This window comes from Bombus bifarius, unplaced genomic scaffold (assembly GCF_011952205.1).
Source record: "Bombus bifarius isolate JDL3187 unplaced genomic scaffold, Bbif_JDL3187 scf7180000008062, whole genome shotgun sequence".
NCBI lineage: Eukaryota > Metazoa > Arthropoda > Insecta > Hymenoptera > Apidae > Bombus > Bombus bifarius.
Window position 1 is genome coordinate 155,369 of NW_022884426.1, and position 25,508 is coordinate 180,876.

The 25,508-nt window shown below is 38.2% G+C and overlaps 1 protein-coding gene across 4 annotated transcripts in view; it reads left to right on the forward strand.

Moving 5' to 3' along the window:
• The window catches only part of LOC117208319 (neuronal acetylcholine receptor subunit alpha-7), a 263,872-nt gene that overhangs the window by 133,952 nt on the left and 104,412 nt on the right, over nt 1-25,508 (forward strand). For all 4 annotated transcript variants that reach the window (XM_033449393.1, XM_033449391.1, XM_033449392.1 and 1 more), the window contains exon 6: nt 14,506-14,686. In XM_033449393.1, coding sequence (XP_033305284.1) covers nt 14,506-14,686 — 181 coding nt within the window. The remainder of the gene's footprint in view (nt 1-14,505; nt 14,687-25,508) is intronic.

The following is a 25,508-nucleotide window of genomic DNA, read 5'->3' on the forward strand; positions in this document are numbered from 1 at the left end:
AAATTGTAGCTGCCTTCGTGTTTTCCGAATCGTCAGTTTTTCTTTCTCCATTGTCATTCGAGTACCGGAAGTAAATGTACGCCATACATTCGCGATCGCGTGAAACCGCGAAAGAAGAAGAAGCAGCGGATTCCCTGATGCAACGATTTCGAGAGAGAAATCCCCGAAGCAGATGGAGCGTTCTCCATCTAGTTTCCTCGACGATTAACGCCGTGGCTTCCTCTCGTTCTCAGCCACTTGCTCACACAGCCTTCTAGATTAATTAGTTATAGATTATTAATAGGCAATGCAGCAGCAACTCTCTGCATATATGGTAGGCGCGAGCAAGCAACACGCGGAGCGTCCCGGCGCGTTCCACGTTCTGCTGGCCCGCAATATTGATACGCCCGCTACTCGGCTGTCAGCCGATTCCCATCGCCGCTGGAATCGATCGCCCTCGTTGAATACACCCGCCATTCCGGCGAATTATTACACATTCTCACAGTGATACCGCGTCACGTACTACGCGTTGCATAGTGGCGCGAGTTTCCGATCCGCTTGCTGAATAATGGATTAACGAGCGAGGCCGGCCGCGATTTAAGCCGCTGCGATCAGACGAACGGTACGGACCTTTCGGATAACGCGCTCCGACGTGAACTATATTTTTCCGGCTTCCAACCCTCGGATCAATGGGATTTGACGTTTGAGCAGAGACTTTATTTCGCGGCGACACGAAATCCGATGCCGATTTTGCATCGGGATTCGGCCACGGAACCCGTGAAATTTGGCCACGATCACGACCAGATGAATAAAAAACTTTTCCTTTCCTCTGAGAAGTGTAGATTAGGCGTTGGTTTCCGCTTGTACTTGTTTGTGTTTTCAGATTTACAGGCGAGATTGACTTTTGCAGATTCGAATTTATTTTATAAATAACGACCTTTGTGTTTGGTGGTTCTTTATAGTTCGTATTAATTCGAAAGTACAGGTCGTTTATCAAATATTCGAACGTTCGAAGATAAAACTTCTTTCAGTTTTTGAAAAGCTTGTACGTTCGTTTCTTGAAATTTGCGATCGGTCGTACACGAACAGACACCAATGGCTTGTACTCCAACCGTAAACAAAAATGGAGAAATTACATTTCCACGATGAATCGTAGCTTGAGATTACAGTAAACCGAGAAACGCGGGAAAGGCGACTTTTTTCGTTCTGATAAAACTTTGTAATCATCGGAGCCGAGTGATTGCTACATAAACAGAACTACCCTACCCTTGTAAAATTAAAGTCAACTAATATACGTATATCGTACGAGAGAAACGGGAATTTTATGTCAAGTCCAATTTAACGTAATTAGTAACCGCAAGGTTAGACGATAGTCCCTCCCTATTCGCGTTCCTGTGTCAGTTTATCTGAAAATCACTTAATTCTCGTAATCGCGTTGATCTCCTGAATTCCTCGAGGAACTCCTTCGAAATTCGGTAGCTCGCAGGAAATCCGGCGAAACTGTTCCAGCACGTGAATAGCAAAAAACAAAAAAGCAAAAAACAAAAAAGACAAAAAGAACGAAAGACTAAAGCGGCAAGAGAGATAGCCGAGGATTGCGCAGACGCGTATCGAGCTCGTTGTAGAAGGTAAGAAGAGAAATGGCGGGATCATGGAGCTCGTGTTTGAGGGGACAAGAGGGACGAAACGTTGAATCTTCTTTCAACAGTACCTAACGATTGACCACATTGGTCAACCAGGGGCTAACAAGAGCTGGGAATTTCACGTGAATTGTTACCTCCGCAAAGCGTGTCAGATCGTTTCGATTAATTGATTTTGCAGAGTAGAGAAACTTTGATTACTGAACGTTATCGTGAAACTAGTGATTCTATTCGGCCTGTTGTTGTTTCAACCAGATGTTTTAATTCCAATACCGGTTCTATATAATGACGGTACAGTGATAACGTAAGATTTGTTAGGTAAAGAAAGGGAAGCTTTCGCTTAAAAATGCCTTAACGGAGAAAACGAAGTTTATGCGTAAAGCAAGAAATTCCAACGTAAATGAAATACCAACGAAACGGTATACAAAGAAGAGACAAATAAAATAGAATATACGCTAGCCACATGAAAACTTCCTAACGTTTAAACACTCTTAATAATATCTTGATTTCAATTTGTAATTCCAATCTTTATTCGTTCCTTCCACGTTTGAAAAATTCACATTTGAAACACAGAGTATGCAAACATGGAAGTGTTTCCCGAATAGTCAATATTGAACATTGTTAAGTAAACCGAACTTCGATCTTTCGAATCCTCGAAATATTACGTCGCCTCCAAAAATATATCTTTTCGTTTCCAATTCGATTATCATTCCAAAAATTAATAAAGTCTCTGGACACGGTCGTACGCGATACCGGGTGTATCGATCAAAAAAAGAACGATCGATAAAGCAATATGAAAGAGTAAACGTATGGGTACGTTCGCACGTACTTTCAAATTATCATGTACAGGTAGGACGAAAATAATAGGAGCAGGGCATGCGCCCATTTAGCAAGACAGTGTACATACCCTGGGGAACAGTTACCACGAGTAGTTCTTTCAAAGAGAAAGGTGTTTCCTGCGAAACCGTAAAGCGAATCCCGAACATCCCGCTCCGAGGTACTTTTAGTCGGTACTACCGAATTTAAGCTGCTATAACCTGGAGGTTAAAGCTTCGAGACTGGCGTGCAACTCGTAAAATCCGTTTCATTCGAACACCCTCGCGAATGTACGTAATGCACTGCCTTGCCACAGCCATGAATTGATCAGGTCCTTATGAAATTTGTACCAGACTAGTCGATTCCCTTTATATATCGATCAACGTCACATTTCATTACTTAATTATCGGACGAATGAATTTTGAAGGTCCAAAGATTTGAATCTTTATATTGTAGGCTCGTTTATTGATATTAAGAAGCTACTCTTTTTGTTATTATTATATTATATATATTATCTTTGTATATTATATTATTATTATATTTTGTTATCGTTGAGAAAATTCAAAGCGAGTCGAGAATCTAGAATTTGCTGAAATTAGCGATCATTTAATTTTCTAAGTTTCATTCTGCGGGTTTTATTCATTTCATACCTTCGTTTGAACAATTTTCATTAACGTTTTTATTTTCATTAACAATTTTTCGTCTTCGTTAACAAAATCGGATAATCTTTTACGCGGAATAGAGAGATCCAATAAGCATCGTTCAAAATTAGGACGCGAAACGAATAATTTATTTCTAGTCCGTGTACAGATGATAAATGATGACATCCGTGGCAAAGAGAAATAGAAATTCAATCGGCCAATACCGAATTCTATCCACTGCGAAATTCACTCGGAATGTGTTGTTACCTGGAAAACATTTCCGTAACGTTAACATAACGATGTATATATGGTCGATGTTTGGTCAACGGAATTTCACCGTCCACATTTGTCAAAGTAATTTCCACTTCTACCTGTCGTTTTTGTTAGGGGAATGTTACGGGTTTATGTACCAAAATTTTATCGTTCCATCATGTTGCTTTTGACAATATTTGTTTAAACACGCTTCCTTTAAACAATTGTTGCAACGCAATGCTTTTTACGCGCGATTAAATGCGTTTCAAATTCTGTTACTCGAAATGCATACGGATAATCGATATTTTGAATCGTCCTCGATCCCCATCGAATGATTCTCTTCGAACGATCAACGGAAGGAAAGAAAAAGATCAGTCACAACGATACGCATAATTCGGAACATTTGACGAGTGTCAGGCATACGCGTAGTTTTCAAAATGCCTCGTGAGACAATATAATAAACGACGTAACGTTAGGGAGGAATTAGCAGTAAGAGAAAAAGATGATAGTAGCAATCAAGAATTTTAACGAATTGTCATTACTATCATTGAAATTACTTGTAAAAAGTGCTTGGAAGAAAGTTATTACGTACTTATAGGAATCGAATAAACAGATATAAATAAGGTATTTTGATGAAGATCGTTTTAACAATTTGATGACGAATAATTTAAAAAGAAATGCTTCTTTTTCATCGGGAAGAGCGCAACCGTAAATGTTGAAATCGATAAAAAATGAATTTCTTCAAGAGCGATCGTAAAATCACGAGATCATCTTCTCACCTTGTCACGTATCCTCCGTCGAAAGTCTATCCAGTGGCGCCCTAATACGGTCACGAATTTGTCATAATCACGTTACACGCTGTTCTCTGCGGTAATCACTCGGCTTAATCGGCTTAAGGACGCGGGTGGAATAGGATCGTTGGTCGCAGCGGCAAATCTGGAGATCGTTGATCCCACGAATCCACGTTAAAACTCTGGTCGAGATCGATCAGGATGAACACATCCTTTTACACGAGTCTTTTATATTCGCACGCGAATCAATGAAACTGCCACGATACCGTCTCTTACGTACCAATGAGGATGCAGATCGCGGCGGAAGTTGCTGGACGCGGCGCTGGCGAATACGGCTTACAGCGGGTGGCGGTTGTAATTATGTGAATAATTAATAGAGACGCGACGTCAGGCCACCCCGTCACTGCGGGCCACCGCAGCACCGGGCCCGAAACCCGCCCCCTCAAAACACGCGCAACACGTAGCTACGTTTTAGCATTCCTGCGGAACGACCAGAATACCGGCGAACGCAACTACTCCAGCACTGCGATCGCGCCAGACCGAGCCACCGATCTATCTACACGCAGGTCACGTACGGTTCGACGTGCACGCGCGGGTCAACTCTCCGAGCTATGCAAACTATCGTCGCCGGGATTCGATCGAGATTCGACCGGTCAGACGATGTTTTCGTTCGCGGTGTCAACGCGTTAATTTTATACGCTGATTTTAACTAACACGCCGCACCGGTACAGACTATGCGGGCTGATTGAAATTGCGCGACTGGTTTGGGGGAATCGATTTCCCAGTTTCCTGGTTGGATGCACGTATTTGACTGGTTGCACGGAGAAATGTCTAAACCGTCGTGGAAATAAAAATGTATTATGTCCGGAGAATGTTTTATTTGACTTTATAAATAGTCTTGCGCGGTAAGGTAACATCGGAATTGTTAATAAAGTTTTCAATTTGGAACGCGTGAATAATTTTCTCCAATTGTGCTACTTCTCGATTCGCCCATTTTCGGAATCCACCTACGTTCGCAATGTAGCCTGATCGTGTTACATTTATACAGTTAATATTCAATCGTATTATTTAACGCAATTTGTGAAATTAGTTGGTCACGGTTGTTTGTATAATTAAGGAAAAGTTCGCGGAGTCGGTACTGTTACAAAATATGTTAGAATATTACATGGTATTCAATTTTGTCATTACGTAGTTTACAAAATTTCGAATATTCTTCATTTTGATAATTCCATAATTTATCAAATGATTTACAAAGGCAGGAATACTTTGATAATTTACATATTTGAGAAATCTTATTAATACTGTCCGTAATAAATTTAATATCCCGATTGCAATAATTGAGAAGATACTTTTCAATTAAACAACTAATTATACCGCGTAAATCTATCGGCAATTGTTGAGAATGTCGATTTCAATTATTAAGAATTATTATATTGAGAGAACTTTGTTTCGATGAAAAAGGCTTAGCCATGCGTCATCTATGTACGTACATTAGACGATGTCCAAAAATACAAATGACGTACAAGTAAAACAATCGGTTTCTCAAAGCATAGAGTATAGATATCTCCTTCTCGAAGAGAGCTATCAATATTTTAAGACGCAAAGATCTCCCGTGGTTTGATTAATTGGAGACGATTAACAGACAACGAAATAGATTCAGGTGGTTGGCGAAAGAACAGCGAGATTTATTTACAATTCAATAGGTACACTCGTTTGGATGATATCCAAGCCATAAATCGCCAATATCTATTATGGAAAAGGCGAAGAGAAATTGGAGAATCGAAAAATTGGAAATTGTGGAGTGAGAGAAAATTCTATAAAAATATTTTTCAGATATTTTGTCAGCAGTTTGTGATATTTATTAAAATAATAGAAATATCAATGTTTGATAGAAACATGGAACGATCTCGGATTAAACTTACGTTTTACAAATTTCCTCGATCGTAAGACACAGTTGGATTGAAATCGAATCGAAAACGATGTTCTTTCGCGGATCACGGGTTATACGATCGCTGAGTGCATTCCATCAGAAATTATTCCGCTCTAAATAACGCGTTTCTGTCGTAAAGTGCTTATCTGAGGAGCGTATAATATCAAATTTTCGCCAGAAAATATCACGGCAGTCGTTTCGAGGCAATGCTCAGGGCACATCGTGAGTTGCCGAGTTTCGAGCACGCTTCTACCAAATTAATGCTACGCCACTGTGTATAGGCGCTCATGGTGATTTGGCACCGTTAACTTTCCGACAGTTTGCCCGACATTTATGATGGTCGAGTTGGAACACGGTCCGCCGCCTCGTTGCATCGTTCCCACTATTTACCGATGATTGTATAATAACCCGAATGAGTACGCGCGCGCATAGACAACCGTGAAATTACTGGAGATATGAGAAACATTCAACGATGAAGATTTTCCTAAAGATTCTCGTAATCGAATAGCTATTTTATGTTTATCGATTTAATTGCGAATTTCGATTTCGTTGATCTTTAAAATCAATTATAAAATTATACGTAGTAATTCCGCAATAATCTTTTGTCCATACCTATTCGTAATTTTATAACATTTATATCGAAGCTATCTAAAGGAGACTTTGAAGGAAGAGATTTTCAGAGAAATTCTTCCCAGATATAATTCTCAGCAATTGCGATTTAAAGTGCAGAATTCTCGGAAATGTTCGATCTTTCGTCCTAGCGGAGAAAGAAGGAAAGCCCAGATAGGTTAAAATAACGTATAGATTAATGATTGGGTTAACGTCGTTGCACCGATTATCCAGGATTCTTACAGTAGAAAGAGTATTTCTGAGAAATAGGGAGGTGGTGCGTGGGTATCGTTCAGCGGAATTTTCTCACCTCCAAACCAGTCAAAAATAAATTTCCTTCGACCTGCGATAACTCTTTCAAGACTAAACCGTGATATTCTATTATTAAATTATTATATATTCAAATTGAATCAACGTATACACGTACGTACATAGACGCGTGTTTAGAAACGTGGCTAGTTCGAGGAACGCGAACGATGCCGGAGGAAAATTCACGAGCAAGTAGAAGCAGTAGGAAGTACTTAAGAAGCGTGGAGAGAGAGAGCGGGTTTCGTGGCATGGTCGATGAAACCTCAACCGCCTGAATTTCTATGCAAGACGCCCACTTAAAACCCTACGCATCTTCCGTCGCCGAAGGTGAATTTAATCCTCCTCGATAGGGACGTTGGAGGAAGCTAAATCCCCGACCGCGCCGTCTAAACTGGCGACAAATCGCGAACGTAAAGCGAAGCGAAGTCGAGGGGAAAGAGTTGATCGATCGCGACCCCGCGGCCATTTCCGGTGGATCGGACGTGGTAACTCTATCGCGAGCAACACGCTCTTGCGGACAGCTGGCTTGTTAGCCGTCGACAAGTAAAGCTCGAGAATACCGAGTTTCTCGATCGCTGTTACGGTGGTTGTTTAGAAGTTATCTCTCGGGACGAATACTTTCAGGTGTCTCGAGTTTCGCAGAGTTTTACAATACCCTGGTTAATTGCGAAGATGGAGGAATCAGGTTAGAAGATTACATAAGTGGCTTATCACGATTGAGTATAAAAAGTACAAAATATAGTTTCCGCGACAAGTAACGAAGCGAGTTTATAGATTTCACGTACCAGCTAGATATTTTATATTACAAGGAAATTGTATTTTATTGGAATACGCTCTTAACTTTTTGTAGAAAATAAATATTAATAATTATGCTACGTATGATGACGTATAAGATACGAAATCTATAGTACTATGATTAACAGCTTACCGAGGTTTCTCTCGTACCAAACGTAAGTCGCGTAAAAATTGAAATATAATCTAACTATTAAATCTTTGGAGAAACATTTCGCGCCCACCAATCTAAGAGTTGATTTTATAGACAATGAAACATAATACGTATGTGTACACGAACACGCGTTTTAGATATTACGTGAAACCTAAAACGTTGCCAATCAATCTAAGCTATCCTACTCCATTTTCTACATCGATCAACGAAAATTTCATACAAGAATGAAATTCCACTGATCGAAGTTTGTCCTACCTCGAGTTGCATCGAACGAACTAGCAAAAAGCCTGCACCAAAGGAACTGTCATTAATTTCGTCAGCTCATCCTTTTTGTCGAGAAGACCAAGATGCGCGATCGCGGATATAGCGAATCGATGCTAAGTGGCCATCTCGTTAATATCGTTGAAATGTCCGAGTAATGGAGAACGGGAGATGGTCGTTACTCGCCGAACAAAAGGAGAGAATGCCTTCGTCTCTAGCTTACTTGTTGCTCGCTGCAGTCCACGCTTCTTCTCTTGAATATCGTCATCTGCAAGCGAGACATTCGCGTTGCAAAAAGGAAGAATCCTAAAGCGAGAGAGAGTGATAGAGGGTGGGAAGGATCAGGGATCTTAGAGGACAGGATTCATTCGGAAGATAGACAATGCCTGCCGTGCAGAGATCGTCTTTGTGCGAGGAGCCGTTCCTTAGAATTTATAAACGACGCTGCACACCGCGACGCTTTGTAACAGCGAATGACGAAGGGGAACGTCGAACTAGTACGAGAAACGTTGCAAACGGTTTGTTACCTCCATCCTATTGATTTGTATTATTGCATTGGACGTATTTCCGGTTTGATTGGAACCGACTATTCTCTAATTAATTCATTGATTATTGATTATCTCGGAATTGATTTTGAGGCTGGTTTAGGTTTGAAAAACATCAAATAGACAGGATTGTAACGTTCGATGCGTGTATGATAATAATGGCATTTTAGGGGCAGATTTAAATCGAATATAATTCAAAATTGTCATTATTATTAATATCGCTATACTACAGATATTTTTGACAGATAAATAGATCTGATTGCGGTAACAGATGAATACATGAATTAAAGAGAATATCATTTCCTATTTAAGTTCAAAATTGAAAATTGACAAACTATCATAATATTCATAAATTAATTATCAGTTATAAGTTAGTTATTTAGAGGAATACTTAGAATATTATCAAAATATCACAATTTTTAATCATAGCTTCCCCAGAATCATTTAAAAGAATGATACAAAGCATTGTCTCGATCTTATTATTGTTATCAGGTTAAAGTTGTAATTAAAATTAAAAGACAGCACCCGTTGGTCGTCGATTACTTTGGTTTGCTTTTTAGCGTTGCGACTAACTCGTTCGGAACGTTCTTGCAACAGGCTGCGCTTTTTCCGTTGACTCGTCCTCAGTTTTCGAAACCTGCAACGCTCGAAATATACGCGAAGCATTGCGATTGTTCGGCGGCGCGACGTCGCAACGAGCGCGAACAAAAGAGGAAGACTGCCGTTTGTATAACAGGCACCGCGTCGCTGTGAAAAAAGCGAGAATTTCGCCGGTCTCAATTACAGACGCTTCTATGTTTCTCGTTGAATTACGCCAATAGCGTACTTTCTCCCTTCGCCTGATCGTCTGTCGTGTGAGATGCAGGAATGTGGACTGGGAAATTCCGAGGTATTGTCCGCGCTCGAGACGACGATTCGTCTGTGCTTTAGTCGGTTCATCAGATTTCTGGTGTACGTACATATTTCTGGCCTGAACGTATGGTATAGTTTCTATGGTACATATATATACACATACACACATAGCTTTATAATAGATTTCCTTTCAATAAGTGTAATGAATCAAGTAAAGGGTAATTAATACGATAAGCGGTAATTAAACTGGAGGCTTTCTATTTCAAATAGCAATTCGTATTTAATACACGAAACGATAAATTCTTTTAGAAAATATCAACAGAAATTAGAGAAATAATATTAACAGCCTAAACAAAACTAAAATCTTCTAAGAATAATACCAATTTCCTTCTTAACGGAACTCGAGTACAATCGCAGCTATCGATTCTGACATCCTCCTGCATCTTCTCTTTCTGTCTTCTTCTTTAACAATCAGTGATCAAGCCGATTTGCTAAACAGGCTATGTCGAAACTCTACGGTGCGGAAGTAGTTGGAAGTACTTAATACCCGTTCGACACACTTCTCCGCAACTATTTCAACGATCGAAAGTATTAAACGAAATTCGGAAGTTCCCAGTGACTCCCAGAGTTGAACGGCGAGCCGAGCGATGGTGTTTTAAACTTTGACGCCTTATTTCCTTGGGAAATCCGTCGAATTTGCATGCATATGAGAACGGCTGATTATAATATAACATTCCGCATCTGTGGAACAGTGACGTCGTAAGGCTGAAATTAAGGCTTTTTACTACTAATTCGGGAATTATCGTGTCGCTCCGAAATTATCGCGACATGGCGTCGAAGCTTATTCCGGTTCTGCGTCGTTGTATTTTTGGTGCTGTTCTTTGCGAGAACAATGGAGCGACCTGTGTACGAAACAGAGCCATGCCATACACTTTCTCGTTTAATTGCTGAGTAAATGGCCATAATTTTGTTTGAATTCGACGAAGATTTATCATGCAATTATGTGTTATATAGGCACGACGTTTGCATGTAATTACGGTTGGTTTCATTTTCTTTTGTCTGCGGAAGAATATCACAGCTGCATTTCCTTTTTGAGATTGTATCTGGTTTCGTGTCTTATCACTTTTATGCGAACAGCGTGAATTAGTAATATAAATTTTAAAAATATGGTAAAGATCTCCGAGGTCTATCAATCAAAAATCTATTGGATAGAACACATTTGAAAGTCCTTAAGTGCTTAGTTTCAAATGCATCGGATAAATGTAGGCGAATAAATCAATTTATATTGATTGTACCTATCATTAGTAATATCCATTTAAAATATCACTGTACCTGTGATGTATTGTTGGCAACGTTTTGTAAGGTTTCCAAAGCAATTTGAAAGCGTTTTCTGGATCCTTGCCCGATTGCTTTGTTACACGTATCTGAATGGCTTTGATATTTTAATGATCATGCTGATCGTATGTCTATATTCGTGAAAATTGAAAATTGAAAATACGACGAGTAGGAAATATGTCGCTGCCTGTAAATGCTATCGTGTTATTTAATGTTCGTTAGTTAAATAAACTGTCCTCTTATTCGATAGCGCAAGTATAAATAGGACAAAGCAATAATACTTTCAATCTCGTTAAATGATTAGATGACTTCTATATTCTGTGTTGCAAAATATCAATCTCCAGTACATGAATTTCTACGTATAAGTTTCTTGTAATAAGATGTTTACTCGCTCGTTCCGCGGAATTTTACTATTCTCTAAATCAAGCCATTCAGCTATTCAGACACATTATTTCCAGTTCTCAATGGCTGCAAATTGCGGGAGAAGCCTCTATTTGTAACTGACGAATTATCCAGGGAAAAAGGAAGGAATAGTAGTTGGAAACGTATGGATTTGCTAATAAATCTCAGCCTGTAATATATCGTGGACATTTATTAAGCGGCCGTAACGGAAACCGCGTGCAGCTGTTCGCAGAGCGACGTGCTATCCGACAACAAAGAGACGAAACGGATAATAATCGACACACTAAATCGGCACAATAAGCACCGATAGTCATAATTTCGGTATTTCGCGAATCTATTGTTGCATTTAATAAACGCGTAACGCGTCGTTCGACGACTGTTAAAACACTGAGAGATTAAACTGTACTTTTAATAAAGTATCGCGCGATATAATCTTAGCTTCAACTTCGTTAAATCTTCGTTTCAATCGGAGACAGAGACATATGGCAAGATCAAGCTGAAGGTGGTAAAAAATGAATGGATCAGTACGCTTCGTTCCTTGTGAGCAATTAATTGAACCGTCTCTTCACTATCCCCTGTACTTTATTTCCGACCCTTCTTCTCTTGGCTAGGATTTTGACGTACCTTATCTTCGTAATATTCGATTACACAGATTTTTGATGAATCTTAATACGTTTGAAACTTATTCGAGGTTATAATTTCTAAATAAACTTCAGAAGTAAAATTAAGCAACAGGCGCATAGACAACAATTGCATAAAAACAATAATATTCATTCTTCAATGTCACAAATATTTCAGATACCTGACTAATTTATTCTATATTTTTAAAGAAGCGTCTTATGATAATAATATCAACGTTGTAAGTTGCACAGAATGTGACTGATTAGTGAGACAAGTTTGTCAGCTATAGCGCGTCAAGATCATCAGATGTATGCAGTTAATTTGAAGCTAATAACAACAATGCATAGTTTGAAATTACGGCTACTCTGCTTTTAATCATTAGCACTGGTAATGATTTCATTGTATCGTGAGTAAATAATGATCACATCGAATCGCTAATAACTTGAGTTAAGTTATTAGTAGTTAATTGATCAGTCTCTGGCAAGTGTTTATCCGTTTACATGCATTGGAACGGTGAGCGAAAGTCAGCGAAATGCTGATTCGTTTGTGCAAGTGTAATGTTTGATTATATAGTTACCGATGTAGTAGCATATATTGTCTATATTAATTATCGATGCGTCCTGTACTATTTACATTTCATCATTGCTCGATAAAATCATGTTTCCAATCTCTATCGATATGAAGAATTATATCGTTTATTTTGTTCGTTATTGTTATTTTATAACAATCTTATATCAGCATAATACCTGTACTTATTATGAATGATTCAAATTTTCAGAAATATTTTCTCTTCCAGTAAACATATACAGCTTAAAGAATAACAGTAAACAATCAAAGTGTCGTGACATGATCATTCTTCTTCATAGTAGAATTTCAATCTTAAAGTATCTTTTCCCTTCAAACGTATTCGACACGAATTAAACGTGCATACGATAGATCTTTCGATAAAAAGGTCACGCGTTGTGTCTCTATATTTCCGCGAAAGTCGTTTCCAATCCTGTCGTAGCGACAACATCGTTCGAATATTTCTCACCTTCTTCGTTTTTCTCGAAAGGAAGCGTGCTGTAACGCCGGAATTACTCTCGCGAGGTGCACATTTTACGGGAAATAAAAGCGCCGGGGTATTTTGATGTCCTCAAGCTCTCACGAATGCATATCACGCCCCCAGCTTCTTCTTCGCGTCTTATCTGAGACATTCTCGGGAAGCATACGATAAGCTGCTTTAGTAGACAAATCTCCCGCAGAATAGAAGATGCGCAGTGTTAAATTGTTAAACTGATTCGATTCTGTTACTTTGCTTTCCCATGGCGGAAAAGTGAATTCTTACTCGACGCGTCGTGTGCAGTAGCTAATTGAAAATATTTAAACATTAACCATAGAACACTTTTATGTCGATGTTATACGTGTTACATAATATCAATATGTAATATGATTATATGATTTCATTGGCACTGCAACGAGAAACGCTTATGATGATTAAATTGGTAAAATTCGAAACCATTTTGAAAATGTATATACATAAAGGTTACAAGATATTTACCGCAAACGTATATTTAGTAGAAAATCAATATACAGCAGGAACAGTCATTTTAAACATACTATTAGGACTGAAGATACCAGATAATCCAGCGTTTAAATACTTTTTAATTATTTAAAGTTAATTAAATATCTTGCAGTTTCTATATACGAGTCCACATTTATTTCAAACTTTGTCAATATAATCATGACATTAGCACCTCGTTACAGTGTTAATGAAATTAAAAGATATCTTGTATAATAAATAGAATATATCTACGAAAGGTTCCTATATGTACATAATATATATATGTACAATATGTGGTAAAGATGACGTAAAGATGATGATGTGGTAAAGATGATGTGGTAAAGAGGTAACGTCAGAATCATTCTTTATCTATCGTAGGTTTCAATTTCACTGGAAAATCACTCGAGCTTACTCGTTTGTAATTCACAAGCAGATTTCACTCTGGCGACTTAACAAGCTGCTTTTATGGATAAATATACAGGGGAAGAAAAATATTTCTCGTTGGTGGAGCGTGCTTGGACGTCTCCTTTTACCATTTGTCGTTGTTTTAAACGTCCATCCTAATTCTTCTTGGGGAATTAGCTTGAAAGTATAGGATTCAGAGCACATATTTTCTTTCCACTTTTCTCTTTTTTCGAATAAAACATATCCCGAAGCGATTAACGTTTTAAACGTCGTTAGTTTTCTCTTACTGACGTTCGTATTCTCCAAAAAATAAGAGATAATTTTCAGAAAATTGTCTATATACGAAAATAAAATTATAATGTTATTTCAATAACTACGTTTTCTCTCAATAAAACAAGGAACGAAGTAGAAGCTTTCATTTGCTCCGTTCAAGTGTACATCGATCATCTTGTTCTTGCCAGAACAAAACAGACATCGTCGAAAAAGAGGAAAATTAAAAACTATGGAAACTACCGGTCGAATAAACGTAATAAAAAAAATCGCGGCTAGGGAAAGGAAGAAAAATAGAAGAAAACAACGCGATCGAGGTTGACGATGATTAATTAATGATATCATATGAACACGTTAGTGCGGATGAGGGTTTCGACGGGACGTACCAAACAAACGTGGTGGTCACGCATAACGGCAGTTGCCTGTACGTTCCTCCGGGCATCTTCAAGAGCACTTGCAAGATAGACATCACTTGGTTCCCCTTTGACGACCAACACTGTGACATGAAGTTCGGATCCTGGACCTACGACGGCAACCAGGTACACTACTGTCTCCACTAAACACTAAACACGCTCAGAGTACACACAAAGCACCAAGAAAGTCTTTTTACTGGTCCCGAATTCTTCGAGTGGTGCATCGAACGCGCCATTTCCTTGGACGGTACAAACGTGGCTTCGAAATTGCCGCCTACCGACTTCAAAAGCGAGCGTTCAGACGTATGAAACGTCCTCGTGGAGAGAAATTACATTTAGGTTCTCTGGTTCATGGTTTTCATTCTCTATCTAAATCAAATAAAATCGATTTCCCATACGACAAAACGATAATCTTGTGGAATAATTATATCGAATAAAAAAGTAGGTTTTTGTTAAGTTATCGAAGTTGGTTTGTTTACGACAGAGTTTATACTCGCGTGGCGGGTAATGATACACGAAACACATAGTAGAATATATTAAACGAGCTAAATGTTCCAATACCGCGGCAGAATAAAGTTTGACACCGGTAGGTCGACGTACAACGTTTTCTCTCGCGTTACTATACTTTACATCGGCGTTGATCTATTTCCATTCCGATGGAATAAAGTTTACCAAATCGTTACACCGATTCCTCGGATAATTACTGCGATTTGGATCGAACGAATTCTGTTAATAATCGATAGTAACGCTAAAACAAACTACGCGATGAAGATATCATAACGATTTTCCAATTGCTGTTAAACCAGCGTCACGTATTTTATCGATGAATGTTACTTTAGGCGTGTAGCGAGTCTACGGACGGAAAAAGGTTCGACATATTCTCCTGACGTTGCCATTCGTACGTCAGGCAAAGAAACAGAGAATAACGAGCATTGTCAGCATCAACGTCACATCTTTCGCCGTTTCCTCGGACATAGTAATTCATATACTCGGCAAGTACGGTGTCACGAGTCGACGACAATGGCAATATAACGACGTTCTCTCGAAGAACGTCTCGTTTATTGCGCGAGTCTGACGCGTCGGTAGAATAGCTCGACGATTCTCTCCATGGCGGCGATGCGTCGTTAATGGAAACGCGTTTGGAGTCCGGTGGCGGCACTGACGAATCCCGATTGCCACGATATCCAAGCCCCTCTCTCCCTGCCAACATCCCAAGAAAGAAAAAGGTCCTCTTGATGCTATACGCCCATGAGCTGCCTCCCGAGGCTTCTTTGTCCGACACAAGAACTCAGTGCAACACAATAGCAACGCTCCATAGATAGCCGTTCATTCTCACGCTTCGTAGCTTCAGCTCGGATCTTTATATATAATATAGGTATATTACATATATATGATACGATATTATGTATATTATATTCTTTACGTATATATGATACATGTAACACGCACATGTACCAACATATGTGAAATATCGAGAAGTGTGGGAAGAGAAGGGGTGGTGAAAGAAAAGCGCTAGTGATAGCATCAGCGTGGTTAGGGATACGCGATGTCCTCTCTCGCTGTTCTTATTCATTTTCCTTTCTTTCTACATTGAGAAATGGGGAAGAACGTCGATACAAGAAAGTTCGGAGGGAAAAAGCTTTCAAAGAATATTCCAAAACACTACGATTGTTTAAGAAGTTTAATAAGTAACTTCATATCGTGTCGATGAGAATGCATCGATAGTTTCAGACGAATGGCATTCGTTCAATCAAATGAAACATACCCAAACTATGACGGATTGAAGGTTTGAATCCCGATTGCTTCTCGCTGATATACGGCAGAAAGCCGCTTAATCAGACAGCTGAGACCGATAAATCTGCAATAATACGCCGATTATCGATCATACGGCCAAGGTTTTTAGACGAAAGAAACCACGAATAAAGTATTAAACGCGACAAGTTTTGGTAGAAATTAGTATGCAGATATATAAATCTAAAATTCAAATTCGGGCATATTCGCGACGGTGCTACGTAATTAGCAAAACTTCTTGCAACCCCGAAACCGATGATACTTGGCTCCTGAAGTTGGGCCCCAAATTTATTAAACGATGTATCGCGAGAAAAGATCAACGGCTCAACGTGCGAATAATCGAAAACCCGACGAATGTGAGTTTGCACAGCCGTCATTTCGTTGTAATATTTTCCTGTTGGTAGGACGGATAGAATTGGAGGCAACGATCGTCCCCGGTTGGTAGAATAATTAAATTCGTTATGCGGACCGCGTGAAATAGCCGCGAGTATTATTTAATGCCGAAATTTGTCGTCATGCTCGGTCGAACACAGGTTGGGTAAGGGAGAGAGATGGCGAGCGGATTCCCCGAGCACGTACTCGCAGTCGCGGTTCCGTTAATTGTATTCCACTTTCAGGGCTGGTTACCGCGCGGAAGCGCGCCAACAGCGCGAACCATCGCGACACCGAATTGGAACTCGTCGCATTCAATTATTACGAAATTGCAGCTAACTTGAGGTAATCGTCATTACCGAAACGATCGGTGGCTGTTATTGACGCGTTACCGCTTGATCGTTAATTGGCTGCCATAATTGGAGCTGTAAGACGCTCGTTTGATTATCGTGCCGAGCCAGATAATTAATTGATCGCTCAGTCTCATTGGACGTGTAACGATGTTACTGATAAAATTAATCTCTTACCCGCTCTTTGGAAATGTTTCAATTCTCCAGGGTACGCTCCTCAAATATTACCAAAATTTTCGCTTCGTCCTTTCGTTGTGACACGCCGTACAAGATATTTCCAATTTTCTAAGCGAATTGCCAGCATATTTATCTCCTCTGTTTTCTGCCAGTTTTATTTTGCGTGTGACGATCAACGACGCGTGTGATACGAATTTCGACGTGGTAACGCAGTACAGTTCGGAAACCTTAGATTCGCAGTAGCAAGATCGCAGATTCATCCGAGTTAAATTATTACTGACAACGCGTTTGATATATTATCGTAGCATAATTTATCCGTAGATCGGTGTTATGGGGTTATCGATGGCGCAGGAATTTTCTTCTACCCGTAGATTCATGCCATACGAGGCTCCAGCGTAGCAGATTCCACCCGAGCGGCATTAAACCTCGTTAAACGCGCTCTGCCCGACTGTATCCGAATTTCGGAGAAGTTGAGATAATCGCCGTTAATGGAACGACGTCTGCATGTTGCGTCATGCGACAGCATTCCATCGTTAATTACGGTATTTTCGTTTCGTGATTCGAAGGGTACTCCGTTAACTTCGCTTTATTTTACTCTCGATTTGGTGCACGTCTTACAAAATGCACACTTCTCTCCTATAGATTTCTATATAGGTATTTGTCAGTCCAAGAGATAAAATGCAACGTGTTTCATTGAATGTGCAAACAAAAATCATATATCAAATGTGAGTAAATTATGAATAAAGTGTCCTAGCTCGTTAGAACTTTTAGAAACGCTCGATTGAAAATGAAAAATTTCATTATCTAAATGATAACTTCGGAATAAATAATTCTCGTTACAATAATATTTTTATCCCGTTAAATCGCATTCGCAGTGGCTCTACAATTTATTTTCATTTCTTTTTACGTAATTTTTCCATTTATACGTAACGTTCTTCTACAAATTTCGTTGTAATTTCAACGAAACTATCGGCCCGCACATTTCATCAAAATACGCTCTCGAGTCGTTTATAACGTGCGCAAATTCGCGCAAGGACTGTCGTGTCCCGTGACGTCCTACTGTTCAGACATGAAATGATAAATTCATTTCACTTAGCGTTTGACCTGGACAATTTGCAGCGGCTGTCAGGCCTCGCGTTTCGCAGTATACATTGAAGAATCACACGGTTGGTTCTTTATGCGTTATAGCGTTATCCGTATCGTGACGGGAATATAGAAGCTGTGAAATTGCCACGATGAAGTTCGTAAAAATGAATTTCGTCAACAAGATTTTCTCAACGTATTTTACTTCCTTTCTTAAGCTTTTTAAATTAATCGAAATATTTTCGCGCCATTCGAAGTATTTCAACGGAATAGAGGAGATTAGGCGGTTCGAATAATCTATTCGTTTCATTTTATTTAAAATCATTTTGACTTACGTCGATCGAACTCATCGTTCGGTCAAAAACACCGGACGACAAATCGTGACGTTTCATCTCGAAACAATACCACGAAATGACTAGCATGCCATAAAGTTCGGTAATCATTGGAAACGACGAAAGAACGGACTCACAGTGATGATGACACACGGGAAACGGAAGCGAGCGGTACAGAGCATAAAGGGTGAGCGATTTATTGTTTGGATCGGTATTTCGACGTGCGTCCACCGAAAAATGTTTGAGTTATTTCGTTCGGCGTCACGTGAAATTCATAGGTTTTCGTTGCACGTGGATCAGGTTTGAATTAGAGTTTTGTCGTTTGCAATGCTTAATGTTCCCTTAATAAAAAAAAAAACCTATTTACCTGATAGCGATATAAAAGCGTATATTTCTATACTTACTCGGCGCTATTCGACATTTTGTTCCTGTTAAAATTAACGTGTTTCGATTTTCCTATATTTGGGAATTATTATCGATTGCTATCGAAAATTATAAATACTTTCTTTCTCGTCAGATATTATATACGACGAGAATATTATAAACGAAGTATCGAGATTTACATTTGAAAACTTGCAGTACTGACGTATTTCACGTGTCCGATTAATGCAGACTTTAGCTACTAATATCCCGCGTAGACACGTGCATTTATTGCATATAATGCATTATTGTATATAATAGTATCGTATATAACACACTCATGTTTCGTATTACTCTAAATAATTATTATTCGATATTTATTAATTATTACAAAACTTTGATAGTATATTAAAAAGACAGCCAATGTAACGATACGGCGCTAATGAATGGCTTTGATTCAGAAATAGCTGATAAATACTTCATTATTGCAAATATTATTTATTACTGCCTGCATTTAATTCAATTTATAATACATTATCGTGAGAATAACGCAAAGTCAATAGTGTTAAACAAAATTCAATATTCATATTCGGCATTTAAATTCACGTTCAAACGTCTGTCGTTTCGTATATGTAATTCGCGCAGTTTCATTTGATAAATTTATTTATCGATGGTTGGACGTGTATCAAATACACGTCTGATTTCGACCACTTCGTTTCAAGATACAAGATTCCAATAAATATTTGCCAGATGATGAAGCTAAAACTATCACGCAAATGCAAGGTATAAAATGATTCGCATAGATGTCTGACAAATTTGCCGATCCAATTAGAGACGAACATCTCTGAAATCGAGCTTCTGCAAAGATCTTCAGGGGCAGGCTAAGAATAGATTTGTTACGTTATTTAAGGACGTCGGAGGAAAAATCGTACAACAGACAAAATCTTTAATGTTGGAAGATAGAATTATTGGTAGCTGTTTTACTTCAAACTATTGACAAACTGTAGTTTCACTTCTCATAGATTTTAAATGCGAGAGAGGACTATCGATCAGTAAAAAAAGTTGTTAAATCGGAAGAAAAGAGACGAAAGCAGAGTGAAAGATATTTTATGGCTTCGTTCCACCCACTTTTCGAAGGCTTCACGATTGGCTGGAATACAAATTTCGGTAATGTGCACTCGTTTAAGCGTGAAAGGTCTGCTTAAAAGCGATGTCTAGCGACATCTTAACGTTTCAGACGATTTGTTATGCGTGTAGAAACGTGCATCGAATATCATTATTTCGATTATTTGCAGAACATTTTTTACGTTTAACGATGTTTAGCGGAAATTATAGATTCGAGGGTTTCTTCAAAATACGATTTTGTTTCCTATGATTCTACGATACTATTATAATTAAAACAGAAAAAAATTGTTACACCGTTTGTCACCTCGATGCTGCTCAATTTTGTTTAGGAATTTAAACCTAAAATTTAATCGTATCTAACTGACAGTACGAAATCGTGTTTTACGTAACCCTTGATACGATTTAAGAACATTTCTACTAATATTACGTAGAAACCAGGAAGAAATAACGAAGTATAGCATAAAAAAAGAGAAGCTTGTGAAAGTACATTGTACGCTCGATTATACAACGTTATGTAAAATTATTATTAGAGCAATAGACTCTGTGTCATAGAGATACCATGAACGCGCATACCGCGGGTACTCGATGAGTCGATTGTACACTAACGCACAAAGGGTACACGCATAACAAGTCGACGAACGCAATCTCGGCACATAAATTGGCTCTAAATGTGTTGAACATTATATACGTACTCTGGTGTCGTAATTAACCCCTCAAATAGATGAGGGGCGCTACGATGGGCTGATGTCGCTTGCCGGTGTTTCTTGCTTTCACGGGCTTATAACTACGAAACATATCGAGTGAGCTTCCACTATATTATATATATATACATATAGATATTATATACGTACATATGTATACGATATATACAAGTACGACCATGTGCAAGAAGCGAACTTAATAGACAAACAAGGAAAGAGAAAAAAGAAATGAGGAAAGCGCGAGAGAAAAAAAGACAAGAAAGGGAGCAAATGAAGGAAGAAGATATCGTGACCCACCCCCTGCCCAACCCCCTTCGGGAATATACAATACATATATGTACTACTTGCCCCCTACCCCCCACAACCTCCCCTCGTGGAGATTGATAAAAGAAAAACCAACACAGAGATAGCGGACGTAGGGAAACAGGATGACCGAGAACACAATGACCCAGAATATACTTATACATGTCTCACACACAGATACATCGACGAGTCAAAGCAGGGACCACGTGATTATGTCTGAGCTGGAAATTGCGATTTCGCATGGAACACATGTTCACGTCACTCTACTATCGACTCCGCACCGATCATTCTCGACGATCCTTACGACAAAAAATCCTCCAGATTCACCCCGGAAAACCTGTTCCCGGATTTTCTACTACTATACACCCCTGCTATCTGCTTTCGAACGTTTCTTTTTTTCTTTCTTTCTGATTTCGACTCGTGTTCGAGTCGCAGAGTCTTGGTTCGTCGCTGCTTTCTTGTAAAAATCAAGAAGATTCGGAACGCATGTTTGCAATCCTTTTGCGTAATTATAGTTGCGTGCATGAATACGAATAAGTTGCTGTTTCACGGAGGAAGGTGAGCCTCTCATTTTATATACATTTTGCGATTGGTATTTGAATATACGTAGATCGAATAAACGAAAGATTTTCGTTTGAAACTAGAGGTTTGCATTGGTTTCTTTTTTCTTTTTTTTTTCTTCTTCTTCTTCTTTTTGCGGATAATAAGTAATTATAGGGAATATAAGAGCATGTTTATGATACTTCTGCGAATAGATGCGTATACTTGATACTGTCTTCTTTTGTAGTATGTTTTGCGCTGTTTAAGTTTTACTCAGTAGATGAGAATTGTTAAGATTGTTAGTTGATAATCGATATTTCATAGAAAATAAGAATTTGACATTTATATAAGCAGGAAATATTGTAAATAATTCTGGTATTGCCAGTTATCTTACAAATTTCGAAATAAGCAAGCGATCCAAATTTTACAAATTTCTCATAGACCAATAGATAACACTGTTACGATCAAATCATCAGAACGATATTGTTATTTATTCCTGTATTCGTAAACTGCAGATAAATATCTCGAAAGAAATGTTTTATTCGATCTAAATAACACGAAAGTAATTATTCTCCTTTTACTCGTTAAAATTTAGTCTACGGTAATATTAAATACTGCAAATGTAACTACTAATTAATATTGTCAATCGCAACGATAGAAGTAACTGCTAGCGTGTATAGTTTGAGCATGAAAATCTCTAAGCTTCCGTAATTTTGCTTTCTAATTAAATACAGGATTTTTCTTCAAGGTAATCCAGATGACATCGTGTATATTTGTATGAAACTTGCGTTTCATCGGTTGTAAAAGTAAAATTGAAAAACATATAAAAGATCAAAGATTTAAAAAAAAAAAATGATTTTAGAGAAAATCAATTTAAATTTCATCGTGTGTAATCTATTTCTCTTTTGATCGAACTATTTGTTCTTGAAATTTCCAGGAACGAAAATATTTCAGATATGCAACTTAAATAGAACATCTTGCACAGTGCTATCTATCGGTATACTATCTTTGACATTTATTAATACAGAATTGTTTACAAATTTTAATTAACTCAAGAGTGTACGTAAACGTGATTCAGCTCAATAAAATTTCTATTGCAAAACTTCCACGATTTTTTCAACAGAATTCTTTAGACAACTTCAATGGAATTTCTCTCATTCCGAAACAATTTTATTCACTGTCAGTGCTCAAAACTGAACAAAACTCCAACGTTCTTAGTCTATCGCGAACCATCGCGAGGATAATAAACAACGCAAAACAAAAAAATACAAGGTTTACATAATTGCCAAATTAAATCTCAAGGAAAATCTTAAATAATTATTCATTTTTCACGCGCCAATCCGCAAAATGTCAGGGACATCGCTTTCCTCCGAGAAATCGGCTCGTTCGACTTTGCTTCGCGTCACGAAATTCTTCGTCAGCTTCGATCTTTTTTACGATCATTTTGTTCGACAAACTACTCGAGAAAATCTCTCGCAGCCACAGCTAGACTAGTCAGGCTTCTTCGATCTATTTCGTTTCTTTCTTCATTTATGTTTCCATCGCTGCCGAGACTATCTCGATGACGCGATCCTCGTGTCTCGCAACACCGGCAACAGCGACGGACACGAGGATCAAGTTATTTGCAATCTGTCGATCCGTTGTCCAGAACCTAGGTAAAGTTTCCATCGTGGAGTCGATAGCTGAGTGACGTTTCCATGCCAGCCAGTAGCGAGCTTTTGCTCTTGAAATTCTCCGGTCTACTAGGCACTCATGAGGCCTGGTTCGGCAAATCGATTCCACGCGACGACATTTGCTAAATTTACTTTTATGAAAACAAACGATTTTACCAATGATCAAACGACACGACGCTTTTTTATTCGACTTGTATCATTTTCGTATAACTCGTTAATCTTATTTTCTACCTACTGTTTTCATTTAATTCCCTTTTATCTCGATGGAAATATTCGTATTTTTTTGTAGACTCGTTTTTTTTTTACTATTTTCACTTCAATTTGATCCGAGCGAGAACGTTTCATTTGAAACAATTATTATCACGCGAAGAGTGCATTATATACTCACGGAAAGTGCTACCGTTTCGTTGAAAATAAAAAAAATATTAAGAGAGAGAGGTGGATGACACACGCTTCACTTTTCTGTGGATTCACTGGTTTTGTAAGTATAACGATACGCCTGCAGTACGTACTTGAATATGGTGTTTAGCGGAACCATCGTATCTTTTTTAATATATAAATCGATTTTTCTTTCTGTTATTCTGTGTATAAAAAATATTGGATGTTACAACGTTAGAATATACCAGAAGATGTTTCAGATATATCCGATTCGAGAAACATCGTTTGTTATCGGTAGTATTACTCCTTTGCATGTATTCAATTCTCCGGATGTTAGTATCCAAAATAAAGTGTGTTTAGCTATATGTATATCTGTTTGAAAAGTTTGAAAAGTCAAACTAAGCTAATAATTCAGAACTACAAAATTGATGGAAAAATATAGCAAAAATGATATTTACGAGGTATCAGTGCGACATTTAAAAATGTGAAATACAAATCGTTTGGTAAGAAATAGATACTTTACAATGTATAATGTAAAAATCGATTTATATGTAGACAGAGAATATATCTAACGATTCTTTACAACCGCACCGTTATACTTTCGAAAAATGTGATGTCATAGATAGATAGTTCATCATACAGTTCGCTTTCTCCCTTTTTAGTTTTTCCTATTTTCAATCGAGCTATCACGATACACGTTGATGTATAATGCATTTCGCAGTACTTTTGTTCGATGGGAAAACCGATAACAACGTTTCATCAAAAAATAAGTATTATAAATACGATATAAAATTGCATAATACCAAATCAATATGATACGAAACAATAACTTTACAAGCCGATTCAAGAGAAAGGTATTACCAGTTCAGATCCGTCAATTTCATCGTGAATTATATCATTATCCTCTTATTAAGTATCAATAGTGACTTTATCGCTGTTATTTGTTAACAGCAGCTGCATCAAAATTGTTATGAACTTCCGCGCAGTAAAATCTCGGAAGCTTTTAAAAACGAACTATTCGTCGATTATGTTGAACGTTTCGGATATAGCCAATCCGACAATCAAACTAAGACCAATGAAATCGTTACGGCGAACAAACTACGTATTAAAAGCCGTGTCGTTGAACGATCGTATCTAATTGTTTCAGCGAAAAGTACGTAAACCAGCTGCACAGAATCGGCGAGTGAATCAATTTAGAGAGGTCGTTGGTGCGTCGGTAACGAGCGGGCAATTAGCGTTTTACGAGAATTCCGGTACTCGGGCTCGATACTAGGTTTACGATTGTCACAAGACTGCTGATAGACAGCTCGTAAATCCGCAAAACTGCACCACGGGGCTGGATCATTGTTCGCTGACCGTATTTGATCGCCGCCGTTAATCGCGTTTATCCACGGTTACTTGATGATTCTTTTCGGATACCGATCCAATGCAATCTTGATGCTATTTATATCGGAATCAAGGTATCTAACGCCATCATTTGTTATAAATTTTATTTTTTATTATCAAGATAAACACCAACCGATTGTATTTAGGATTCGATCGATTGTTATAGGATGCAAATGAAAATTAGTGCTGTGATTTTTCAAAAGAGATAGTCTGACGTAAAATTCGTATTAAATCGGAAGAATAGTATTAAGAGATCAGGATAGTATTACACTCAAGAAATATGTTTCAATTTGTCAAAATAATGGCGACATGAAAGGTCTAATGAAATTCAAGATAAATTGTCTTTGATATTTAATAAAATTAAAAATGTTGTTCTA